This window comes from Gymnogyps californianus, chromosome 3 (assembly GCF_018139145.2).
Source record: "Gymnogyps californianus isolate 813 chromosome 3, ASM1813914v2, whole genome shotgun sequence".
NCBI classification, from domain to species: domain Eukaryota; kingdom Metazoa; phylum Chordata; class Aves; order Accipitriformes; family Cathartidae; genus Gymnogyps; species Gymnogyps californianus.
The window spans coordinates 19,613,317-19,635,667 of NC_059473.1; the positions used below are offsets into that span (position 1 = coordinate 19,613,317).

The following is a 22,351-nucleotide window of genomic DNA, read 5'->3' on the forward strand; positions in this document are numbered from 1 at the left end:
AGCCCAGTTTTGCCATCTTTTGGCAGGGCTCCTCCCGCCACCTTTTTGGAGTTGAAAAGCAGCCAGGTGCTGCCACCAGGTCCCCCCTGGCTGAGCTCCTCTCGCCCTGCTGAAACACCAGCCAGGATCAGAGGGGTCACTCCGCCTGGATGCCCAATCTAGCTCTGCACATTGTGTGTTCAAACCACAAAAACACAGCCCTACCCCATTTGGCCACAGGCCTTCCAACCACAACCGCTACCGAGCGCCTGGTTAGCACCAGGTCATGACACTTGAGCTTTGGGCACTTACCCCAGGGAAGCGGAGCGGGGACGCTGCTTCAGCCAGGAGCACACGCCGCGCTGTAAGGGGATCCGTTTCCAAAGCACGGAGACACTGCCAGCAAGTCCCTTTCAGGGGGAGGGGAGGAAAAGTCTCTTCTTTTTTTTTTTTTTTTGGCTCCCCCAGTATTGTTTTACACTAGAAGCTTTTGGCAGCACGTGGCTGCACCCGCCACCCTAGAGGCAAGGTGCTGCGGGGCACCGGTCCCTTGCTAGATAAAGTGTCCCCAGGGGCCGGTGGGAGGTCTGGTCTTCGCATGGTGCCAGCAGATGGAAGCAGGGGATGGCCCCAGTCAGTTCAGCAGTACAATACGACTTACAGCAAGCACGTTTCTCAAGACATCTGCAAGGACAGAGCTTCATTGAGCATCATATATACACAGACAGCAGAGGAGGCTGGGCTGAGCCCTCCGCTACCGCGAAGCAGTCAAGGATGGACTCTTGGGGTGGGGGAAAAAAGTACCACTGGTTTGCTTTTACATACTGTACATATATCTATTAATAGCTCCTTGGCATTTGATGTTCACAGCCTGTTTCCTTTAACGGTGAGCGTAAAAAGGAGGCAAAACATCTTCAGCTACTTCCCCCTGGGAGGAGAGAGAAAGCAGCATCTCCCGCTCCCCCGGCTCAGCTGCCACCTTCGCCAGGGGTGTCTCCTTCTCCCGGCACCCTCCTCCTCCTCATCAGCCGCCCACCGCGTGCTGGCCGGGGCCAGTCCTAACCCACGCTGTGCTTGCCCCATCTCCGCTGCTCAATGGGATCAGTGCAAGTCTCCGTCGGCTGCTCTGCACCTCCGCTCCGCTGGACGGACAGATGAACCGGGTTCAAACAGAAGGAAACAAAACAAAAGGAAGAAGAAGAAAGACAAAGGGTAATGAAAAGGTCCATGGCCCACAGCTGCCAAAGGAAATCTCTCGCCGTGTTTCTCTGACCATACTTGTCCCAGCCACTACAGCTGCTGTGGGATCCCCTGTTCCTTGTAGCCTGTGAGGAGGGAGGGGAAGGGAACATGATTAGTGTTAATTCCTAACGAGGACCCTCAGTGAGGCTGAAGTGAGCCACGAGCCTTGTTTACCGGGAGTGGCAAACCACGTGGGAGAATAGGGGGGGCTGCCCCGGGGCAAGCTCAGCCCAGTGAGCCACCCTGCCTTGCTTTAGCCAACACTTGCCCCGTGCAACCGTGGGGTGCAACCACCTTCCTGGGCACGGCGATGCGGCTGCGGGTAGCCAGCCTTGCCGCTGCGATGCCTGCCTGCCACCAGCCCCAGCATGGGCAGAAGCACGTCTGCTTGAAGAGGTTGTAAAGGCACGGTAGGTACCAGCCACCACCAATTCCGGTACAACCCAATAACCTAAAACCTTTACGGAAATGCTGTATTTTCTGCCTAAATTATTCTGTATCAGAGTGTATTTTTCTGCAGTGTAGGGGAAATGTATGCCCTTATATACTGCTCCTAAGAGACCACTGTTCCCAAGCCCTGACCTGGAAGCTTGCTGGTTGCGCGTCTGACACACTCGCGTCTCCACTTGCAATGTATGTCTGAACCTCGTCCTTCCAGAGGACTGCCAGGTAGGAGGAGGATGGTTTCCTCTATCCACCTTTTAGTTCCCATGCTGGCTTTTGCTAACAATGCTCTCCAGCAGCAACTAATTTGCACTGCGGTTTGCAGAGGTGAACAAACATCTCTTGGAGGAGAAGGGGGATGCCTTTAATCACAGGCTGACATGTCAGAGTTCAAACACAGACCTCGGGATGCCTCCATGGGCCCTTTCCCTAATGATATTCTTGCTGCCTTGTTATGCACTTGCTTTGCTCCAGCCCAGCAGAATTACAGGTGCTTTTGCTGGGGCACAGCAGCCATCCGGCGGGACTGGAGAAAATGGAGCTTTCCAGCAGCAAAACCAATTGCAATGGGAAAGTGCCCGGTTCCCTCCTCCTCCACCCCTTCTCCTCTTCCCCCAGCCATGGGGTCTAATGCACCTCCCGGCCAAGGCAGCAAAGCCCTCGGGCAGCTCTGTGTTGGCTCATGCTTGGTCCCGGCGGGCACCAGGGCCCTGCTGACGTGGCAGCCACATGGATGCTGCAAGGGCTAAAGCAGCCTGTCCCGCTGCTCGTCACAGCTCCTCAGGGGACTGGGGCCCCACTTTATTTGCTATCCCATACGTAGTGGTTGAGGGGAGGCTGCAAATCCCATAGGGGAGGGCTCCTTCCCCTGGGGGGCTAGGGCAGGGAAGGGCAATAGGAGAGCACCCGCAGCTCTTGTGCTGATACGAGACAATGAGAAAAATACTGGTTTTTTTAACACTTTCCTGAGTGGTTGCAATGACTGCACCAGAAGCTTTACCTGCTTTCTTTTTAAGAGAAGCTGGGATTGTTATTACAATAGTATCAATGCAAAAGTTCTCCTTTTTAAAGAAGGAAACAAACTGTCCTTACCTGCACTGCCTGCAATAGTGAAGATTTTTCAACTAGAAACCTTTTAAAAATCTGGAGGTTTTTTTCCTTTGTTTAAATAACATAAGTAGCCTGTCATTTTTATATTTTGAATTTCAAACGAGTCTGAAATTTCACATCTCAGAAGAATGCTTAACTCTTCAAACACTTTTCCATTGATGCTTTTTCATATTTCTTTCCAACCCTTATATCAGGCTTTTGTAAGTCTCTTAAAAAAGCTGAACACAAAATACCAGCAGGTGCCACAACCCCTATCTTTAAGGGACTTTTTGCTGAACTAAGAATTGGCCCTGGCAAATGAACTTTGCTGTACTTTGGAAAAATCCACGCATTCACCCAGGCTTGGCAGTCTGGATCTCCTGCTGCTAAACGAGCACAAGGAATAGAGGAGGAGATTAATGACACTTATCAGCATGTGTTACCCTGCACTGCATTGTTGCCCATCATGTGCAGCTGAACAGAAAGACCTTCACCTCTTTCAGACAGCTTTTTCTAGGGGGAAAAATGATGATTTCTTATGCATTTATGTTCTAAGTGTGAGTCAGCTCTGAAGGCAAGATGAGCTGGTTGGAAACCTGTAATACAGGCTTGTCTACAGCATCAGTTTACTTTGTTTATGGAGCACAGTAAAAAAAAAAAAAAAAACAACCACATGGACCAGAGAGTTGGGGCATGCCGTAAATCCTTAGCTAAAGTAAGCAAGCTAGGTTATGCTTACAATAACTTGCTTGCGTAGCCATGCCTTTTTTAAAGATATAATAGAAATCCTTTCAGTCCTGCTGTGAGTTTTGAAGCTGACTGGAAGCCAGTTACAGCGGCCAAGCCTGTATCTCTCTTTACATGACCAAAGTAAGCCAAAAGATGACCTGTCCTATGCTAAACCTATTTATTAGAATACTTCAAACTTAACTTATTAAATAGTTTATATATGAAAATAGTTATTGCATTTCTTGCATAGGAATAGCTATTCTATACAAAGCAGCTTTACGTTAGTATGCCTGCAGTACAGTTTAGGTGCAGTTCTGTAAAGCAGACAGCTCTGGGATCAAGATTAAGTTGGTCTGAGTATCTGCGCACAAAATCACTGATTTAATCAAGTTTGCTTGAAATTGCACTTCTTCTGTAAACCATTGCAAGTAAGATTCAGGCAAAAAGAAACCAGTCTGTGCACAGGCTGTCCTACCGGGACTAGGTTCATGCAGCTGGTGGCCTCAGGATGCTTTCAAGACTGAAACAGATCCCTGCCATGCTCTGAGGGTGCCCTTGAGGCAGCCCAAGGGGCATTTCAGTGCTGGGCGAAGAACACATCCCTGGGGCTGTGCGGCCACAGGACAGACACAGAGACAGGTGGACACACACACGTACAGGCACACGGCTGGACTTGGGCTGGGAATGGGCAGCGTCGGCCAAAGCGAATCCCAAATGGCTTGCACCGGCCGAGCGCTCACTGCTCTCCATGGGGAGCTGCCATGTGGTGTGAGGAGGAGGAGGAGGAGGAAGAGGAGAAAGAACAGAAACAAACTTACCTTGTGAAACTTTGATGGTGAACAAAAGGAGGCAAAGGAACATGAAAGAAAGAGAGAGGGAGAAATGTAACTGTAGACGATATATCCAAAACACATGGAGAACCAGAAAAGAACAAATAAATTGGGGCTGCAGAGTAAACAGAGAACAGCTGCTCTACCATCAGACATTCACACCAGGGCTAAACATTATTTAAAATCCTTATACTTGAAGTGGATTGTTTCGTTTAGGGCTCTTGTTTAAAGAGGATGGGGGAATCCTCATCTGCTTTCCAGCTCACTGGCCCCGAGCCGGACAGTCTGGATGGACTAACACCTCTGAGCGATGCTCCCACAAACGCTTTCCTCCGTGACATTGCTATTTCACAGGTTTGACTGAAGGGGAACCGCTGAAGGCATGTGGCAAACAAGATGTCATGGCGTACTGGACGGCGCATGGCATGCCTTTCACGGCCCGAGAGCTGGGAAAACTACACCTGACAGCTTTTTGGCAGTTTTGCTGCTGAGTTTGCTTGTGCCCACAGATGACTTTTACAACTGCGGCGTGCCTCAGCCTGGCTGGGTGCTGCAAACCCTGGTGGTATTTAACATTCCTACAATATTTTAAGAACTTACCCTACTGCAGCATTTGGTAAGAAATTGAAAAAAAGGGTATTTTAACTACTTTCCTCAGGCATAGTTTGGGGGACAGCTCTATTTAGATTTTTAAAAAAACCGTAATAGGTCTAAGTGGGCAATTTGTCCTCAGAATTTCCTTCATCTCATGAAGGGTTACCAGCTGTTTGAGGATGTTGTTCTCTTCCGACTCTCTCAAGCGCTTTCTGCTCCCTTTCCTTCCCAGGGCAGCTGCGTTACCTGCCCTAGCAGGGGCCCTGCAGAGAAGAGAGGCTCGGTGATGCTTTCCAAAGTCCCTTGGAGCCCGAGTGTACATTAACCATGCAATCATCTGCTGCTGCTTCTGGCAAGGTCTAAGCACTGTAATTAGCAAAGGAGTGACAAGTGGACAGCATGATTACAGGTAATTTCTTACTACTAGCTGGCAATCGGTCCCTGAGAGTCAGCTGCCCGCTGCAGAAGCAGGGGCTGCAGCAGGAGTCCCCGTCCTGTGAAACCACAAGCGATGGCACCTTTGCTCGTTCATAGGCGCAGCCACACAAGTTGTTAATTCAGAGGCCAAAGCTCAGCGAGGGCTTCCTTCAGAAACCAGGCTTGACTTCCTGGCTGCGTTCATTAGAGGCGAAACAACGCCTAGACAAACAGTCCCTGACTTCTGTCCCCTATGCCACCTCAGTGTGACATTACTATATTGATTTCTGTGGTATTTCTGCCAAGAAATGGCACAAAACCTTTTATAACGAGCTCTGAGCAGCTAGGGAGTTCCTGGAAAGGCCGTTCCTCTGCGTTCATTCTGCACGATGCAGCTAATGAAGACGTGTGCTGCGTGGGCTGGGGACAAGGTGTGCCTTTAGCAGAGGGAAACTTGCCCAGAAAGCCTTAGGAGGCTCATTTTCCAGTTGGCCTTGGCCAGCTAATTAGCTCTGTGTTGCCTCAGCTCTGTGCCTCGTCCCTGCAGCCGTGACGAGGCGTTCGAGGAGAGCACGGTGCGGCAGCGCTGCCCAGCCACCACCAAGGGCGGCTGGATATTTGCAGCGGCAAGGGGACAGTCCAGATATTTATTTTTTTTTTGCAAAATAATTAAGTGCTTCCTTTTAATCTACCTTTGCCTTCAGACAGCAGGTAAAGCGAAGGATGGTTCCCAAAGCCATATGGCTGCTTAAAGAAGATATCTGTGGCATTTAATGGGGCCAGCTGGCAATTCATTTAAATTAGCAGAGAAAATGTCCCATGCCATTGTGCTGCCAAAAGTAATTAAGTGTGACAGCAAAACTGCATTCAATTAATCTTCCTTCTGGGATATATCCCGCTGAAGGGCACCTTACAGGAGATGAGGGTTGGACAGGACCCCTCGAGGTCAGTCGGTCTCTTCCCGTGTCCCACCTTGCTCCTGACAGATGTGGGTCTACCCGCTCTTGGGGTCTTCCAGTGACAGAGAGGGCAGATCCTGCCATTCCACCTCTTCAGCATTTCTACCTTACTGGAGAGAAAACATCTCCTGATTTCCACGCAGATCTTTCCTGCTCTTATTTAAGTCTGTCTTAGGCTAAACTGCTGCCTTCTCACGTTTACTAGCCTGCTGAACCTCTTCATTGCCTGCTGTCTCACGGTCCTTGGACTCTCTCCACATTGTCCACATGGAAGTACAGCCTCCAAAGCTGGCCACAAGCCTCACCGCAGCTTTACATGTGCCGAGAAAGGTGAGGGGACCAATTAATGTCCTACAGGCTCTGCTTCTACCTGCCTGGGCAGTGTTTGTTCCCTCCACAGCAATGTACTGTGCAGCTTGTGACTCACTGCAGCCACCACATCCTTCTCTGAAAAACAGGTTGTTCCCTAGCATGTATTTATGCAGTTGATTAATCCTTCCTTAGTGTCTTGGACTTGTCTCTACTGAGTAGCACTTTTTTTTTTTCCCAGACCGTTTCTTCGATTTGCTTGAATCCAGACACTGCCCTCACTGTGCCTGCCATCCTTGCAGCCGCCAGCGGTGCGGGGCCGGTAAGCCCTTTCTCTGGTCCATCATCCAGCCATGAATGAAAATACTGAACACTGCTGGATTCAGGAGGGACCTTTCAACACACCTCTCCTTATATCTTTCCAGTTCAGGAAAATGCATTTAGAGAACAGTTCTCAAGTGCATTTTCACCCAGGCCACATCTCCCTGGCTTGCTGGTAGGAACGCTGTGTGAGACTGTGTCAGTGCCTGAAAGTCAGGAGGGATGGCTGACCGCCGCTGCCACTCACAAAATGAATCCCTCTGCCACAGAAGGGAATCAAGCCAGTCTGACACAGCTTGCTCTGGACAAACCCAGGTTGACTTTGTTTCTTTTTATTTTCTAAATGCATGCAAGTCACTTGTTTGATTACTTCTTCCAGGAATTGAAGTATACCTGATTCGCCTATAATTCTTCTCCTTTTCCCCTCATTAAAGACAGTATGACATTATCCCCAAAGCTCTCCCCTCAGAGCAAGCTCCCCCTTTAATGGCTGAGAATTAGCACTAGAAGATTAAAAACTGCAGTGAGCCTCCCTAATTCCCACCCAGCTCTCTACCAGCTAATAGACAGGCAGGCCCTGACCCAGGGAGCGAGGCACTCATCCCTCAGGGAAAGCCAGAGCAGAGTCCCCTTCTCCTCACTGCTAGCCCCCATCCGCTTAAACACCACCCACTGTGCCCTGCCTCCAGCCCATCAAAATCATATGGCACCCTCACAGGGATGCATGGAATCGGCCATCTCAAGGCGAGGAAGACTAGAGGTGGGCAGTAGTTTTGAATTTTTTTAACTATTATTTCCCACCTGCATGCAGATTCAAGTTGCAACGGTGTACAATTTCTGTCCAGTGCATCAAATAGTTTGTTTGCACACAAAACCCAACCAAAGCAAACTGTTTCCTGGCAGTGTTTTTAAATGAAATGTCTTATGTCTTGCATTTGAAACATTGTTTCCTTTTTAAGTTATTAATTTTTTTTTTAACATGAAAACAAAACATGAAAAAACAAACCATTTTGGGTCTGACAGGGCTGTTTGATCCAGCTGAGAGCAATTGATAATTTCTGTTCTTTGTTTTGATTGAAAAATGAGTTTTTCCTTTTATTCTCCATCAACCAAGAGCTGCTTTATTTAGCCATTATTTTCTCTGCATGGTAAGTAAATTTAAAACCAAGCTATTTAATGAGACAGCAAGAAACTGCCAAGGGCTGCAACTTGTCAGATGATATATAGCTGGTTAACATAAGACATGTTGACTCCGCTTACCCTGCTCTACTGCCACCAGAGGGGCCGGGATGAAGGACTGTTGCTGTGGTCGGGGACCTCTTGGCCTGAGCTTCCCCACCACATGCTGCTCACCCACCCTCTGCCTCCCAAACTGGTGGGGTCCAGCCAGGTGCGGGGAACCGCTTCGGGTCAGTACTTCCAAGCTGCATGGTTTTCCCCAGCAACCAAACTGGAAAACCAGTAAGATCCTCCTGAGCCCCAGCCCCTCTACCTGGAGGACACACATGAACAAGAGTATGGAGAAAAGCAAGTCACGGTGTCAGCTGTAGCTCTTTATCTGGACAGATGCTTTCCTGCCTCTCCGCACAACTGCAGAACTGGGTCCTGCCAGACAGCGAACCGCACACGGGGGCTGTCCAGCAGAGGAACAGCAGAAGAGCATATGATTATGAACACGTAATTATGGGATTACACACAAATTCGGCAGGTTCTTAAAGACACATCACAGATGTACACCGATTCACAATTTATCCTCAGAAATAACTTGGGCTACCTCTGCTCTGTGGCTACATCTGAGAGGAAACTTGGCAGGTGGTTTACAGGGAAAAACGAAGGGCAGTGCTGCCTTTCTCCTGAGGAAAGCCTTTTGCCTTGCTTATGTTTAGGTTTTTAATATCCATCGTTTGCTCTGCATGGGGATTGCCCTTAACTCAGCCTGTAAATTGAAGCAGGCTCAGAAATTAGCAGGTCATTTGGTGAGAGGGTTTAACCCCTGGGTTTGGCAGCTGAAGATGTGCACTGGTTTCCTGCTGTTTTTTTCAATTTCATCCATTTCATCTTTAGGCAGGTGCCTGGCAATTTCCTGAGATGCTCTCTCCTCCTCTGTCATGCAGCCACAGATATCATCAGCAGAGATGACAAAAAGTGGAGCCCATTCAAATCAAAAAGGAAAAGCTGCTGGTAAGACGTTCTCTGGGAGAAGCGCTTGCTTTGGGAACTGCCTGCCCTGCCAGCCTGAAGGATCTCAGACCTGTTTGGTTTGGGGCAATGCCCACCAGCCTCTGCCAGCCTTTGGAAAGGGAGTGGGGTCTTGCAGACGCAATCAGCACCCTGAGTTGTGGGCTGCTTCTGGCTTTGGAGGTGAGGTGAGACTGTCACCTTAATTCTCTGTGATATGATACAGGTGATATGATACAGATATGATACAACTTTTACACCAGTAAAAGTCTTTAGCCGATAAAGTTAAAGAGCCTGTATTCTAGATTGGTAATACATACTGACTGACCTAAATTATGTATGTTTAAAAAAGGATTCCTCTCTTCTTCCCCTACACCAATGTTTTGGAGGCTTCTTAAAGGGTGTAGGGGAAATCTTTCTAGGAGTTGCTAAACAGTCCTGCTCAGCCTAAGAACTTGGTGTGAAACATGAAAAAAGCCTTTGGGTAAATGTATTCTGGGGAGGAAGGGGAGGGTCCAGGAGAGTCCCCAGGGCTTTTCTGGGGACAGCTGGCCCTACGTGCTCCCTGGGAGCAGAACCAGCCTCATGGGAAAGTCTTGCTAACCAGAGAGATGCAGCTGGAGTCACGAGGGAGAAAGGGCTTTCTCGTTCAAACATGCACGCAGATGCACCCAGGGCAGAAGCGGCTCCAGACAGCAGAGTTCACTGTGCTGGGGGGCCTCACGCCTTCCTGCACTTTTCATTTTATAAAGGGGAAAGGAAGATCCTAACCCATGTGGTGGGATGGGAGGCTCTTCCAGACGTGTCACGGCGCCCATCCCAACTGCCTCCTAGCAATTCCTCTGCCTACTGTGTTTCTCATGGATTTGCAGAGCCCATCCTGTGGCTCTTCTTCCCTACAGTGCAGTCCGATGGCTTGCAGGGGTGTTAGCTGGGACCCAGCAACACAGCCACGGAGGGGAGAAGTCAGGGGGGTGAGTGCACTGTACTTACTTGCAAGAATGACCATGTCCATCCCCCAAAATATACTCATAATCCAGCCAACCATCACGATCGCCGTCAGGATCTGAATCAGAGCAGCAGCAATGTTCAGCCAGAAGACACAACACATGTGCCTGTCGGGGAGGTCGGTCCGGGCTCCGCACAGCACGGTGAAAGCGGATACAAACGTTCCTAGGGAGACAGCAGCAACAAAATGCCCAGTGAAAGCCATGGCTTCATGTCAAATTCCTTCCCTTAGACCCATTTCTAATAGCATCCCACTTCTTGTGCTCCCACTGCAGTGCTGAAAAGCTGGAAACACTTTACAGGATGACAAATGGAGGCACAGCCACATCTTACTCGAGCACGCTACTGTCTCCCATTGAGTTACACCAATACGTATACTTGAAAACCAGGACAGAAAAAACACTCTTTGGGTTTTGGCTCCTTCCCCCCCACCCATCAGTAACCACTTATGCACTGTAGGCAGTTTACAAGGGAGTGCTGTGTGTCTGTGGAAATACCAGTGTACCTTTTTTTCTGCCTGGTGGCTCTCTCTTGGGGAGAACATTTACTACACAGAAGCTCTAAAAGGGAAAACTGCACCCAGAGTTACAGCAGGACTGGCTCTAGAAAGCTGTACGGGTCTGGCAGTCTGTTACTATTCACAAATACTGCTCTAGAAGGAGCACACACAAAAAAAAAAAGGGTGCTAATGTGGCACTGCATCTTTGCACAACGCTTTCCCCAGTCGCAAGTTGTTACCTGAGAGCATGTTTTAACAAAGCGGAAGCAGCTAAAACAGTGCTGGAGCCAGGCGACCTGGTGTTGCAGCCCTTGGCTCTGCTTGAGACCAACTTACAAAACTTGCAAACACCCTTCAGAATTCCTAAAATAATTCAGATGAAGGATCTTGTTGATGTATGAAAGTTAAAGCTGGGGGAAAAAAACTACACAGCAGCCTTTACAAAGATTCTTCCTGAATTTACCACATTGGACAAGCCTGATCATTTATTCGCAGCTGATGTCCTGGGCCCATGGCTAGCTGAAACCCGCAGCTCAGGGAAGCCTTGTCTGTCCCACAACCAACCTGCAGAAATACACAGCACGGACAAAGAGCAGAAGAAACTGTTTCTGACCCCTATAATGTACGAGCTGTTGGCCAGGAGGTCCAGTCACCTGATATAGGTATGCATTTCAACACCTCTTATCATTATGAATTGTCTTTGGGGTTTTTTTAATATAAATACAGCATTGCTAAGGTAGATACAAAGGTGTAATGATGTGGATTGTACTGGATAATGTAGTTCTGTGAAATGCTTTCTTTAATGAATGTCTTGAATTAAAAATCCTGCAGCATGATGTCCATTGGTTTCTACAAAAATTGCCCTTTTTTCTGTCAAAGGATGGAAGCCTGCAAACGCCCTGTAAGATGTGAATGAATGAGCTCATCTTCAGTGCACACAAGTGCCTTGTTGAACTCGGGGGAAGGAGGGAGTCCCTTGGTTTGAGTGAAGATGGGGAGGAAACGCTCAGTTTACATCTTTCCAGAAGACCTCACCAGACAGAGAGAGCAGAAGGATCTGGTTAGGAGCAAAATACCATTTCGTCCCACACTGCCAGGGTGGTGGAAGAGATAATCTCTTCCATTGCTGCCTCTTCTTCAGTGGGTCACAAGGATAACAGGCAGTTAAGATGCCGAAATGCTGGGGAAGGCTGGCTACAGCCTATTTTTAATCTCACCATCCTCTGCAGGCTTCAACTCCAGCATCTTCCTAACACTTCACCAGCTCCTAAAACCCCGCTCGTCTTCCTGCCGCTGGCTCAATCTCATTTCGTACTCCCACCCGCTCCCTTTGCCGCACGCCGAAGCTGGGCACGGAGCAGCCGTGGAGCGGCACCGTGGCGGAGGGGAGTGGGTGAGCACTGCTGGGGCGGTGGGAGGCAGCCCTACAGCAGAGCATCGCCGGCAGGGAGAGGGGCAGCATCTTCTCCCGTGTGAGAAATCTCCCCTGGGCTTCGTCCTCTGACTGTTCGGCTTTCACAGGCAGGGTTTCATCCCCTTATCTACCAAAACAAAAGGGTCTGCACAGAGGAAGAGGGGAAATCATTTTAATCCCAAAGGATGTTGCATAAGTCTCCCCGTTGCTTGTTAAAAGAAAGGCTGTCTTTTGCTCTGTGGCTTTGTCTTCCGTGTCTTTTGTGTCCTCCATGTGGGATTATGTGAGATCTCTGCCCTGCTTCACCTACCTTTTTTTTCCTTTATAGGTTCTCCAAAGCAGAAGGAAGCCTGGAATATTCCCCTATGCTTCCTGAAACTGTTGTCTGCAAAGTTACACCACAGCACTCTCTGAGATTAAATATGGATTGAGGCAAGATCAGAGACTGGGTGTTTACGTTTTCCCATCAGGATGCAAAATCTTGCCAAATGGAAATGCATGTCTCTTTTTAAAACGAAAATGAAAATCTTCCCCTCTTGCCTTACCTTTAACTCTTCCAAGATGTGTTACAAAAAAGGTCATAAATGAGCAATAATTCTTAAACTACAGCTTCAAATCCTTCCAGTGAAGCTTTTAAGATTGTTACATCATTAGAGTGAGGTGCTGAATTAGCTAATTAATCCCCTAAACACCACAGTGACTAAGCTAATGTCTAGTCCCATTCAGAAAGGAATAAAGCAGACAAAGCAGTAAGTGTCCCCGTCTGGACAGGGAATTGATACAGAAACTAGGATTAAAATCTCATGAACTTTGGCTTCTGATTCCCTCTTCAGGCCACTTTCCTACTCACAGGAGCCAATTCATTTTCCAATGGCAGTGCATTTTCTTTATTATTTATGATTAACTAATCTTTGGGAGATTGTTGACATTTTTAAATACAAGACTTGAGACATGCCAGCAGACATGAGATGGAAGTATTTTTCCTCTAGTTCACATATGCTTTAAAATGTGAAGCAGAAGAAAGAGTCTTAAATGCATTTGCCAAGGTTGATGGTTTCCCCTTAAGAAGCCATCGTAGTTACACATTGCCGAATATGGAAGCATTTGCATCTGGAAGCAGAGGTGGAGAGGAGGAGGAGGAGGAGGAGGAAGGAAAGCAAGCTGTATCTGCTGATACTGCCTGGCTGTGTCAGAGCTGGGGCACCGAACCATTTTCCTTCCTGACCAAACATTCAGACGCTTGAATACCTATAGCCTAGAAATCATAAACTTGGTACACAAACTGCAGTTGGGATGATGTTGGCCAAATAAATCAGCTGTCCAAAAAGGTCTCAGGCTGTGAGTGTAACCAGCAAACATAAACTGCTAACTTTGCAACCAGATGTAAACTAAAAGCCCCTACAGCTATGCCAACATAAGTAAATTATATCAAGCATTTCTTATATCTTCCCAATGAAAAATACCCAAAATGCAGTATATCTGGGATTATTCTGAATCGTGAATTAATACAGCCTCTTTGGGGACAGCGGGGAGGCAGTGGAGAGATGTCCTACGCTACCTAACAAGTCTGTTCGTTCAGCCTCATGGGGCATCAGGGCCCATTGCAGACGCCTGGCCAAGCCATGCAGCCCACTGGCACCCAGAGCCAGCAAGTACCAGGGGCTGGGCAGAGGGATGAGTGGGAGCTGAGGTCTGCCCTTCTGGAGCAGCTGTGGGGCAGAGGGTGAAGGCGCCATGTGCAGCAAGGCTGGGAGGGGATGGGAAGCCGAGCTTGCTCTTTCAACTCGTCTCGTCTCACTTGGGGCAGTGTCAGCCAGCCGGGCACCACATGCCATTTTCGGCAAGGGAAGAAAGACTCTGGGAGGCTGTGTTTGCTTTTGCTGTCAGCAGAACTGGGGTATTTTTAGATTACATCAGTAAATACGGAAGGCTTTTTGTTTTCAACAGTTTAACCCATTGAACACAAAGGGGATGTGTTATCTGTAGGACAACACTGTAAAGGGAGAGACAAAGGAGCGGGTTTTGCCCTTTCTCTCCTCTCAGGTCCATTGTCACACAGGATAAAGTCCCCTCTCCAGTGTATGCTGGTACCCTTGCAGCCATGGCCTTCCCAAGAGCATCACCTGCTGGTTCCTGGCCTCATAGAGTACACCAAAATAGTATGAGAGAGGAATAGTTTGGTTTTTATTCTCTTAGAGGAAAAACTCACACCCTGGAGAGAGCTCTCCTGTTAGGGTCACTCATCTGGGGTGGAGGAAGACATGAGGTCAAGCCCATGGCCTGTCCTGAGCACAGTCTCCTCCATGCTATCTAAGTGCAGCAGTGACTGCGTTATGGAATATCTTAAGCTGCATGAGAGAAGTTTTTCTCTCCTGTTTTTGCAAGAAAGCCTATCCTGGGCACTTCTGCAGGAGCTTCAGCCAGACATGGAGCTTGGCATGTTTCACGTGGAGAACCTGGCTGTGAGAAAACTTCTGATGTCACCTTCCCTGAAACATCAGAAGTGGGAGCCTGGTTGGAGCCAGGGTGCAAACCAGAGCAAGATGAGACACCGATGGCCACAGTGTAAGTAATTTGTGCACACAGACAACTTGTTAGTGGGCTTCCCACTGACTACCAGGTTTCTGAAACTTCACAACAGAAAGCATCTCTGCTGCAAGGAAATCACATCTGATGAGCTGCCCTGTTATAGGTGGAGGAACAGCAGAAACCCAAATTACTGCAGTCAGGGGCAGCATGTGGAGCAATTGCTGCTAGTCATGGTCCCTACCCTACAAAAGCCTGCAGCCAGGGAGGGGCTGGGAAACATCCCTTCCTCTTCCCACAAGCCTGGAGGTCATTTAAGATGTTCCCCTATAGCACCATAGGGAGTAAACAAGGCAGTGGGATGGTGCCTCCTTTCCTGCTCCCAGAGGGAAAAATCAGACCATGTCATGATGCTGGAGCACAGCTGCAGGTAAGCACAGGCAAAGATGGGAAGGAGAGGGGAATGAAATTTGAGGTGTCTGTGGGAGCAAGGAAGGCTGTTGGATCGACGGTGGGAGATGTAGTTAATGAGTGTATGTTTTGTGGGGATGAGATATACCTGTATAGCTGTATTGTGTCAGGGGAGTGCTCTGTGTGGGGACACGTCTGATGTGCCTTTGAATTTTTTAAGTAAAATGATTATTAGCTGTCATTAAACAGTGTTGGCAGGTGTGTGAGGCAGATGTTGTGGATGTGCTGAAAATTCATGAGATATACTGGTTCTTGCTTGTGTGAGTCAGAAAAATTGTGCGAGAAGGGTAATAAGGATTGCACTTGTTTCCTCAGCATTACAGTGAATGTGGTATCTATTGGTTAAGACATCCTTGGGTCCTAAGTGTCCTGGTTTTGTTTTTATACTCTAGTTTGAACTGTAAGGAGTTGTTTCAGTTGTGAAGGCCTTTCATCCTTGGTATTAATCCATATGCTAAGCTGTAGGCCTTTGGATTATGACGAGGGAAAGAGAACTACTAAAACTTGCCCAAGAAAGGGCTATAGCAGCATCTGCTGATGCCAAAAACCTTTCCCCTCTGCTTAAGTGGGTAGAGCTGGGCTACACAATAAAATGAAATTGCAAAGCATTAACACTCAGGCTGACTATCTGCTGAAGTTTCCTAAAGCAGAGAATTGTTTGTGTCTTTCCTTGAGAAAACAGACACAAGGTAAAACCCCCTGGAAGTGTTCTGGCTAGCGTGAGTGCTCACCAGTGTCCCCAGTTTTCCCCTCACTGGAACGCAGTAGGGCTTAGGCTGCATCAGAGAAAACCTGCCAGCGCAAGTGTATCCCCTAAACCCTCTGAGACGAGTGCTTTCTTTCCAAGCTTACTGCAGCTCTCTGAACAGAAAAGGCTGGTCCAGAAGAGCACTTGATGTACCTGCGTGTGAACTACTGTGGCTTTTGCAGTTTGCAAGTGCAGCGCTTTTGCCAGCGTCTCTCCACCATGCCTCTTCTTCCCATAGCCTCCTCTGAGAGCTGTGATTGCAGGCAGGGGGCATGCAGCGAATCTCTCTGGTTTGCAGCAAAAGCAGAGCTGCAGAAGCTGGAGGGTGTCCTCCTGAGGAAGCTAACCATTCACAAGCACCTGGGCCCAGCTCTGTGGCCACATGTGCTCCTTTGTCAGGAGGCATATTCCCACCCAGTTTCCTCAGAGGCACTCAAAGCAAGCAATGGAAGACACCAACCCACTTGCCATTCAGCACCCTCTGAAAATAGGTGCACGCAACTACAGCTGCACCCCTGGAGCAGAGCATCCAGCTGAAGTGTCTGTGGCCTTCTCGCACTGAGCAGCTTGGGAGCGCTGAAGAATTTGTGGTGCTGCTACGGGCTGGAGCCAGTGTTAGTCCAGGGTATGGAGGCTGTCATTTACACAGCAATTCTTCACCTGTTAGTGGGTGCTGGAATTGTTTCTCTTGAAATATAAAGAATGTAGAGGTGGTAAGACTGCAACACAATGCTGCAGCGTCAGCAAGGTTTAGGTGTCCCACCCAAGAGAACACGCAACCTGAGTGTCTGTGGCATCCCCTACATCCTTCCCCTTGCAGTTCACTTCAGCCATGGAAGTAAGCCATGACTCAGCACAATTACCTGGTTTTCTTCTAGAAATAATGGTGCTTTAGACCAACATCTTAAAAGCTTGGGTTTTAGGCTAAAGTTTAATTAAACAGCCATTGGCAAGCTTTCTTCCCTTTCCAGTATCCATACAGACTAAAGCCTACCCCTGCCAAATACAGTGCAAGGGGGCTAGGGCGGATAGGTGGCTTTAATGATTTGAGGGGGAAGAAGAGCAGGAGCAGTGGACAGCTTAGAAAACAAGAGGCTTGCTTGGTCCCAGGCAGCACCTCTTGGAATTGAAAATCTGAATCCCACGTGCACAGGCCAGGCGTAACAATCACTGCTGCAAGGGGGGAACATCAATGATGTGCAGAGACCTGGTGGCAAAGTGGTCGCCTGCAAATGCCAGGTCTCATGGACAGTGGTGCAGGCAGGACCCGGGCAAGAACAGTGGGAACTGAAGAGTAGGAGAGGGAGAAGAGAAAGGGAAGGAGGAGAGAGTGGAGGCAGCAAACGTGACAGAACCTACATGTTGCCATGGAGAGTAGCTCATGAATTTTCCTCCATGGCCTGCTATTAAAAAAGCTTTGTTTAGCTTCTGCCAGTACATTGTTTTTATTTTCCACTTCCATATCGGAAGGACGTTCAAAGTGAATTCTGGCTCTGTACGGTCATTTTGGCCATGCCACGGACAAAAATATACAGTTGCTTGACAAGTGAGAGCTGGCACTTGCAATTCTTGTCTCCGCAGCATTTGTTCCAACTCCCAAGTCTGCAAAAGGCGGGCTGTATATAGGATTAGCTTTCTGGTTTCCCTACGTACATGAAAAATGTCCAGCATGTCCCAAAGCATTATATGCTCATGACTGATCACAACTGCTTCAGTACATTGCTGTAGCTCCAGCACTGAGCTCTGCATCTGTTTGTTATTAGTAGGTTTGTGTCATGTGGTCAGAACAGACTTGACAGTGTTTATGTAGCATCTACAGAAGACAGCCCACGTGCAAGTAAGATAGCACTGCCTTTGCATCAAAAATGAGATTTTTCTCATATTTAATGCTTTAGAAAAAGTTAACTCTCCTGAAAATGCAGAGTTTTTTAACACAAACTTCAAAACTTGACTGCAACAAACTTTCACAGACTTCCAAGGCTAAAAATACACAGAGAAATCTTAAATTACATGGTGGGGGGCTGCACGAAGGTGAAGTGTCTTACTAAAGCTTTAATTATACATGGAGCCATTGGCATTATTTTTACCCTGCAGCACTGCAATATTTTGAACACTTAAAAGCAGCCACCCATAAATAGTGAGATTGCAGTACAGCTTGTTCCACTGCCAGACATTCCATGATCGTTGGGTGAAGTTTTCCAATCCAGTCCTATGGCTTAATTCTGTTGACTTGATGCTTAAAATTACGGGTGTGCTTGAAGTATTTGAGATGATTGGAGAATTTCTGCTGAATGGCAATGCAGAATTTCTGCTGAATGGCAATGCAGGGCCCCACTGCATAATCCACGGTGGTGGGGCAGACCTCAGACTTCTGCCAGGACTTGCTGTTGCTGAATTACTTTTGCAAGTTGTACCTGCCTGACTCCCAAACAAATTTTTTCCCCTCTTGTATAAAAGATGTGGTTCCAGAACTGCCACTGACATTTTGCATCATGCTTTATAATAGTATGAACCACTAGAGAGAACTTGTAATTTCCCAGAAGTAAATGGGGGGAAAATATTGCTACACGGAAACCTAGACACAGGAAATGGGAAGGGTGCACCAAACACTACCTACCACCTACAGTCACAGAAAATTAATTGCTTAAGATAAGCCCATCTACACCAGAAGTATCATCTTTTGCCATACTTCCAAGATAACGTGCCGCAAGGAGAAATTCTTTGCCACTTATCACAGTATCTTAGCTGACACTCAGATCAACGCTGAACACAACAGCAATCTGTCACTTACTCCCAGCTTCTTCCCGATGTAACGCTAGTGCCTCACTAACATCTTCCTTCCCAACCTGTTCTGGCTCCTGTTTGGGTCACTTGAGAATCCCTGGCTGTCCAAGTCACACCGTAGCTATTCACTACACCTGGCCTGCTGACTATGGTGGTATAGAGAGATGCTTTGCTGGATGTAAAGAAGTCATCCTTTGGGCACAGCGAGCAGTCTAGCAGCTTGAGCTTGGCATAGACTAATCTGGCTTGCTTCTTGCCCACAGCTAGACTGGCTTGGTTAAAGCTAATATGGTTCCCCAGTAGTATTCTGCAGTTCGTAAGGTAGATGTTTGCTGTGAAGGACACCACAGGCTGTCTGGATGTTACAGACACGGAACAAAGAGCCAGGGAGGCTCAATGACATGTCCCTCGTTCTGCTGCTAGCCAGGGGCACCACTATGAAAAGAACCAAGACACTGCAGCCTTGCTTCTGCTCGATGCTTACTTTTTTCTTTGCTAATGGAAATGAGGAGAGAATTTTAATTAGTTTGCATCCTTATTAAGTATGCCAGCATTGAGAGAAATAATGTAATTGGCTTCCACTTATAACAACAAACATAAGGGACAACAAAAGACATGACCACTGTTTACAGCACAGGGCATTTTGTTATAAGCTCATCTGCCCTAAGTGGACGCATTCCTGCTGCTCTGTAGTTTTATCAGCAACTTAAAAGCTCTGTTTCATGGAAACAGCTCTACTTGCTAGTTTCTCTCTGCTGTCTCCTGCCTTGCAGAACTTTCTGTATTCATACTGTCTGCTATTAAACCAGGTGCTTATTTCACCTCGTGTTCCCCTCTCCTCCCACCAGCTACCCAGGAACACCAGCTTGGGTGCTTTGCCATGGCTCTCCTAGTCCCGGGCTGCTCTGCACCCAGCTGCTGCAGGAGCTCGGGATCCAAGTGACCGAGGAACCAAGGAAACAGAAACAACCTTCCACTAAAATATCTCTTATTTTTAAGACTATGATCCTAATTCACATTTCTCAAGCACTTCCAGAAATCAATTTTCTGTTTTCTTGATATACATCCAGAAACAAACTCTGAGCCATTCCATTTTATGCTATTGATATTGAAATAATTTGGATGTGGCTTTTCATCCAAACTTTACAAACCTGGAAGCTTCAAGAGCAGAATGTCTGGAGAGAGCCCCTCCTCATTTCAGAGTGGCCATGAAACCACCTGAAAGGAAAGATTTTTGGCTTTCTGATACCTCCAGTTCCTAAATGCCCCTGGAAATAAGAGCTGCGTAACAGTGGAAAAATAATGAGGAAAAGGCTATGGATTCTCAAGAGCTTTCACAAAGGCTCTTGCCAATTATACAGTGATGAACTGAAGTTTATTCTTAATTCTCTGTACCAGGGAAAGCTCTTTTTTGTTGGGCACAGAGCGGGAGGCAGGCGGGCGTGACCCTCCAGTCTCAACTTCCACACTAGTGTAAGGGCTCAGAATGGCACTCGGTGCTTTACTGGGTGAAGCCAGATCAAATGCTTACTTGCTTTCCTGCCTCTGCCCTCCCACAGGTTAATTAAGTGCCATTAGTGCCCATCTCAGGGCACTCTAATTCAGCAGAAGGAAAGCAGCAGGCTAAGGGCAGCGTAAGAGTGTCTCTCTCCTGCCCTGTCTGCATTCAGCCAAGCAGCCACAGTTCAAGGTGAGGTCTGCAGCTGAGCTGCCTCCTCCTCTGTCTTTCTGATCACTGCCTTGCAATGAATTTAGCCCTTTGAAGCTACCTAACTGCATTTGCTCTGCTCGTGGAAGGATAGATTAACTACTTCTAAGATTCACTGAGCGGTGAATCTGAGCTTGCTGCGATACCCTAGAGTCCTTAACTGTGAAGACAAATCATGTTAATTAGGGACTACCAAGACACAAGACAGAATTAATCTTATTAGAAAGTTAGATGGGGATGCAGAGCAATTAGAGGTTTTGCTACAGATCAAGACAGCTGAAATGGAAGTGTAATAAAGTGCACCAGCCTCCAAAATCACTCCAAAGTACAAGCTATCTTTCAAGTAGTATAGGAATGTAAAACAAAACTGTGACATAAACGTTCAGAGATCTGCAGTGACAAGCATGGAGACTAACAAAAAGGTCTTTTTTTAATCCGGAAAACTCAGTGCATGCATTTTATGAGCCAAAGCATCTCAAGCAGGGACTTCAAGTGGACATGGAGTTGCGCTCTGTAGCCCGGAGGTATGGTGCTGCACCCAGGAGTCTGGAATATGATTTGGGAGACCAGAATTCAGTCCTGGCTTTACAGCTGTTTGCTAAATAATTCTGAAGCTGTAACTTTATTCTTGTAGTGCCGGAGTAACATTATTAAGGTGTTAACACCACTACTTTCAAGTATCTTTTCTATTTAGGTAGTCCTTGTCCCAGGAAATTTACCATCTTTCATGCACCTAACATGACGGGGCTATATCCCTGTTGTTCTGTTCAGTGCTACCGTAAGTCAAATAGTGACCAGGACTTGCTTTTAAAGGACAGTTTTCACAAAAGCACTATTCCTTCTTAGATGAAAGGTAAAGCACTTTATCTACTAAAGCCACTGCAAAGTTGCTGTTTTACTCATGTACATAACATCTGAAATATTTAGGAGATGATGCTTTACACTCTGAGTTTGGCTTTGGTACCTTCAGGTGATTCAGACAGATAACAAACAAAAATCTCATTTCATGATAGTTTACCTAATAGAGAATATAAAGCTGTCTTATCCTATTCAGCAAAACCGTAGGGAACATTTTCTGCGGCTTAACTCGTATTCATTTTAACTGAAATTTCCCACATTAACATCCCTGAACAGCAGATTCAAACACTACCGATTCTGTAGAAGAGCAGTGTGGGATGAGGAGGACAAGGATCCACACAGAGCTGGGCTGTAACCAACCCACACGGTTTTTGGTGAGGAGGGCGGGCGCTGTAATTATAGAGGTGAAGCACATAGCCAGAGTGTGCCTCTACGCGTGACCTGCTGTCTACAGTCCTGCTCCCACAGGGAAGACAGAGAGAAGATCTGGAGTCTTCCAGAGCCTGTTTGGCTCCCCATGGAAAGGCCCCAGGCAGACCAACAAAAGAAACTCTTCGTTAGCAGCGGAGAAATGAGCTGTGGTGCCTTATGCCTGACATCACCCCAGTCCAGGCTCCATAAATAGAGCAGGCTGGAGTCACCCATGACTTTACAGATTCTGTGAATAGGAGCACCAGCCAAGACAAATGAATTCAGTCCAGCTAGCATAGTTTTCTAAAAGGCAGATTTCTTATTAGGGTGGAGAAAATGTGGAGATTATGGAGGCTACTGTACTATATCTGCATCAGCAGGTATCCTGTGATACTGTGGACAAGGACCTGAGCAACCTGCTCTAGTTTAACCCACTTGGAGGAGGGACTAGATGACCTCCAGAAGTCTCTTCCAGTCTCAGCTATTCTGATATTTCAGTAACTACTCTATGCAAGGCTTAGCTGATCTATCTCGGTTTCTTTTCCCAGAGCCATGTCCTTCTGCCACTACAATGACTAACAGCTCTTGAACATAGGGCTCCTCATGATTTTTTTCAATTTATTTTTGAAGAGCTGTTCTGGTTCTTAAACATCAGGTGCAATTACTCCCATAGCAATCAGTACACCCGAGCAGTAAGCATGCTTGTGAGTTGCTGATCATGTCAAAACAGGCGAACTTCAAGTCAATAGCCCCTCCACTTTGACATTGCCCCCCTGAGCACATGCACGCTCATATCAAACAGCTCAGCCAGCCTCTGAGGGGAGCTGCCTTTG

The 22,351-nt window shown here is 47.4% G+C and overlaps 1 protein-coding gene across 1 annotated transcript in view; it reads right to left on the reverse strand.

Moving 5' to 3' along the window:
* Window positions 1-447: 447 nt before the first annotated feature.
* Window positions 448-22,351, reverse strand: part of STUM (stum, mechanosensory transduction mediator homolog) — a 44,403-nt gene continuing 22,499 nt past the window's right edge. The window contains exons 2-4 of the mRNA XM_050894953.1: window positions 10,085-10,264; window positions 4,302-4,310; window positions 448-1,304 (exon numbers count right to left, since the gene is read on the reverse strand). Coding sequence (XP_050750910.1) covers window positions 1,270-1,304; window positions 4,302-4,310; window positions 10,085-10,264 — 224 coding nt within the window. The 3' untranslated portion in view covers window positions 448-1,269. The remainder of the gene's footprint in view (window positions 1,305-4,301; window positions 4,311-10,084; window positions 10,265-22,351) is intronic.